The 4,013-nt window shown below is 51.0% G+C and overlaps 1 protein-coding gene across 1 annotated transcript in view; it reads left to right on the plus strand.

Moving 5' to 3' along the window:
- Window positions 1-35: 35 nt before the first annotated feature.
- The window catches only part of MCM2 (minichromosome maintenance complex component 2), a gene marked incomplete at its 5' end in the record, with an annotated part of 14,640 nt that continues 10,662 nt past the window's right edge, over window positions 36-4,013 (plus strand). Inside the window, one exon of the mRNA XM_010189545.1 lies at window positions 36-116. Coding sequence (XP_010187847.1) covers window positions 36-116 — 81 coding nt within the window. The remainder of the gene's footprint in view (window positions 117-4,013) is intronic.

A 4,013-nucleotide genomic window follows, 5' to 3' on the forward strand; every position in this document is an offset into this window, starting at 1 on the left:
GGCTCTGGCTATTCCAGCTTGGCTGTGTCTTCCAGGCCAGCCCGCACAACCCAGTATCGCACCCAGCAGTGAACAGTCGTGTGATCCAGCAGCCCAAGTTGTCACCCACCTCCAAGGTGAGGAGGATAAGCATTTTAGGCTACTTCTGTAGAGGGATTATTGATTGCAGGGTAGGGGAGTTAATTATTTTCTTCCAGGGGCTGGATCCTATAAGCGAGTCCCTGCAGGAGAGAATGATTAACAAGCTGGAGAGTTTGGCTTTTAAGGGAAGTTTAAAGCTGACAGAATCAACTTGGCAGAGGTTGGAAGTTAGCAGCTAAAGCGAAACATTCTAATTAGCAGTATTTGGAGGTGCAAATGTCAGCCAGAGAGAAGAGCTGCTTATTGTAGTAAACAAGGGAATAACTGGGATAAATGAGCCAAGATTTTGAAAGGAAGTTAAAGTAAATAACTGCCTAAATATCAGCAGGTCACTCCTGGCAGTAAGAGCTGTCTGACTGTGAACAGAGTTTCAAGGGGATGCTTGTTACCTGAGTCGTTTCAAGGACTGGAAGATAGACCCTGCCATGGTTTTTCTACCTGTGGTTCACAGGGGGCTCTAGGGATTGTCTCTCTAGGAATGCAAGGCCTTTGCTAAGCTGAAATTTGCTGTACAAGGTCTACACCTCTTTAGAAGATCCCTATATTGAACAAGTTTGCCTGCCCTGCTCTAGCCAACAGCATGAACAATGTTTCAGGCCCACCCCACATATACATCTTTCTCAACTCGAGGCTGCTTGATCTTCTCAGGGTTTAATTTTCCAGCTTTGCTGCAGCAAGAACATACCCTGAGGCTGTGTTGCCTTCCTTGCCCTATTCCTCTGATTTTCCACTGAGATTAACCTGTTTTTTATGCTGGTGTCATGCCTTTGGAATGACATCTGGAGAAGCCAGTCCTTAGCTTGTCTCTTTTCACACTGTTGTTCAGGTTAATCGTATGTTGCAATATTTCGATGTGTTCTGTTTAGGGATCCAGGCTCAAAGGCTCGGCAGGCACCAACATCTCTGATGGTTATAAAAGGGACACTTCTGTTTAAAGAGAGGTGGTGTGCTTCTGCCTTGGTAACAGAGCCAAAAGTAAAACCCATGTCTTCTCACTTGTAGCCTCGGGTGCTAACTAACTGAACACGTTACCTCCCACATAACTGTGCCAAAAGGAGAGATTGTGTTTTCCAATCCACCTGCTTTTTCCATCTGATTCACTGGATCCCAGCGCTTGGGACACCCGATTCAAAAGCTGTTTCTCAAGCAGAAGACTGCTGGGTGCCACCGCAAAGACTGTGACCCTTTGGATCCTGCCTTCCTCACTGCTTACATGAAACAGAGGAGGTGGGAATCCACGCTTATGTTTCCTTTGTATTTACAAGCCAAAATATGGGGTGTGCAGAAATAATTCTGCTCGTCCCACCCCCAAGGACTGCCCTATCTCTCAGCGCACACATCCTCCTGCTTCAGCTGAGAACTGCTGATCCCTGCGTCATCCCCTCCATCCAGGGCATGAGGATGGCAGAGCTCACTCCCTTTGTCCTTGCTTGTCTGGCTGAAGCAAGACAAGAGGTGATGTTTAGCAGCCTTGGTATAACCTTGAGGGGCCCAAGGAAAGCCGACACTTGGTGCTGTACCTGCTGCAGTCTGCTGTCCTTTGGCAATCTCACCTGGCTTGCAGTGTCTCTGCCCTTTTTCTTCATGGAAAATTCAGTCCCTGGGGCTTCTCCTGTGCTGTGAGCTGGAGCCACCAGTCTGGAAAATCCTAGCAGCACGTTTTGATCCGGTCAGGAGTTCGGTGCTCGGCTGAGTTCACCCCAGTGAGGTGTCTGGGCCCTGCCTGCATCTCAGCCCTCTCGCATGCCCCAGTGCATCGCCGTTAGCACAGCAGAAAGAGCCCTGTCCCATGCACAATGGCCACCTAATTTTGGGGGTGGTTTTAGCTGCCCAACCTCAGCTCTTCTCAAAAGAGACTGAGCACTCCAGCTTAAGCACAGGACCACGTGTAGCTGGCATGCAAAGAGAGCAGTGAAAACATGGGTATGTCCATGGTCTTCTGGGAAGGCCAGGCAGAAAAGCTCTGTCCATCCAGCTGTCCAGTGCCTGGAGAGACAGTGTCACCCTGTGGTGAGACCGGATTGTCACAGCGTGTCACCTGGGCCGTGACAGACAGTACTGTCTTACAAGTGCCGGGCTGTCTCCCTTGAAGCCTTGGTGGTCTCTCACAGACGGGGACATCTCTGGGCGTTCTCTGTGCCTGTTTCCCTCCAAGCACCAGCCAGCAGTTCCCTGTCATGTGTCATGGAGACGAGGATGAGCCACTCTCCTGTTTATATCACGATGCTTTGCTATATCCATACCAGGCTGAATCATCCAGCTCCTCCTGCAAAAGCCATTTCAGGTCTATGACTGTCAGCTGCCTCTTTAGTCACTTTTGCTTCTGGTGTCTCCTGTTTCGGGGTTACTGTCTCACTCTTGATGTGGCCAAGAGCAGAAACAGCCCAATACTAAATAGTGGTCAGGAACCCTTCAGAAAGGACAGATTTCCAAAGTCCAAACCACTTCCATTATGCAAGAGCCTGCGGCCTAGAATGGAAGCATTTCGCCTCCTTGCCAAACATCAGCCCATTGCTTGCTGTGTGTCTCTAAATTCCTCTTCTGGTTTCTGTGGGACTGGTGCTCTTCAGCTCCTCTCCTAAACAGCACTGCTTACTGCAGCAAGAGACTGCAGAGACAGAGCAGTAGCTGCTGATCTGTGCCACCTCTCCAGTTAGCTCCCAGGACATGCAGTCTCGGGCCAGGAGAACCCAAACCCTGACCACTGGAACCAGGTGGCTTCTTGTCTGCACACAGATTTCTAAATCGTCCTGTTTATTGGCGTACAGGCATTTCAAGGAGCCAGCTGAGCACGCTGATTTCACCCTAGGGAGGGTAGGAGGCCTTCTGGTCTTCAGTAATACCAGAACCCTGCCCCACTGGTGAAAACCCAGCAACAACCCCATCCACTTTCAAATTTAGTTTAAAGCTCTATGAATGAGCCGTGCTAATTCTCATCTTAGAGCCCACAACTGGAAGGAGGGAAGGAAAAATAACTCATGCCCCAAACTCTCACCAACTGTCCCAAGGCCTTGAAGTCTCTCTTTATTCCTCTCAGACTACAGGACACAGTTTCCTCCCTACGTGTCTGGAAGATCAGCTGCGGGTAAAAGTCTGACAACCGCAGCAGGCTGGGGAGTTTCCTGATATCCCTGATTTGGGCTCCAGGAATCATAGAATCACAGAATATTAGGAGTTGGAAGGGACCTTGAAAGCTCATCCAGTCCAACCCCTGCCAGAGCAGGATCACCAGACCAGGTCACACAGGAACACGTCCAGGCGGGTTTTGAATGTCTGCAGAGAAGGAGACTCCACAACCTCTCTGGGCAGCCTGGGCCATGCTCTGTCACCCTCACAGTAAAAAAGATTTTCCTCATGTTCACATGAACCTCTTGTGCTCCAGTTTGCTCCCATTGCCCCTTGTCCTGTCATTGGACATCACTGAGAAGAGCCTGGCTCCTTCCTCCTGACACTTGCCCTTTATAAATTTATGAACATGAATGAGGTCACCCCTCAGTCTTTGACCAAAGTCAAAGGAAGACTTTGCAGTCCCCTTTCATGAGTGTCGATCCGGCATATAAGGCCCTCTGCCCGAATATTTGCCGAAGTTTGCCACTGCTGCCCATACTCATCCATATTCATGTAGCGGGGCGGGGCCAGCCCCCAGCCTATCCATTATTCATGAGGTTTCGCGCGCTTTTGCTGACCACGTGGGTCTGTTTTCGCGCGGAATCCGGCAGGGCAGGAAGAGGCGGCAGTGATGGCGGTGAGCGGCCGGGCCGGGGAGCGGAGCTGAGAGGAGCGACTTGGGGCGCCCCCCATCGCGGGGCGCTGCCCCCGGTGCCTCCCCGCAGCGAGGGTCTTGGCGTCGGGGTGCTACGGGGTCTAGAGGG

The sequence above is a fragment of the Mesitornis unicolor genome, unplaced genomic scaffold (assembly GCF_000695765.1).
Source record: "Mesitornis unicolor isolate BGI_N332 unplaced genomic scaffold, ASM69576v1 scaffold7678, whole genome shotgun sequence".
Lineage (NCBI taxonomy): Eukaryota > Metazoa > Chordata > Aves > Mesitornithiformes > Mesitornithidae > Mesitornis > Mesitornis unicolor.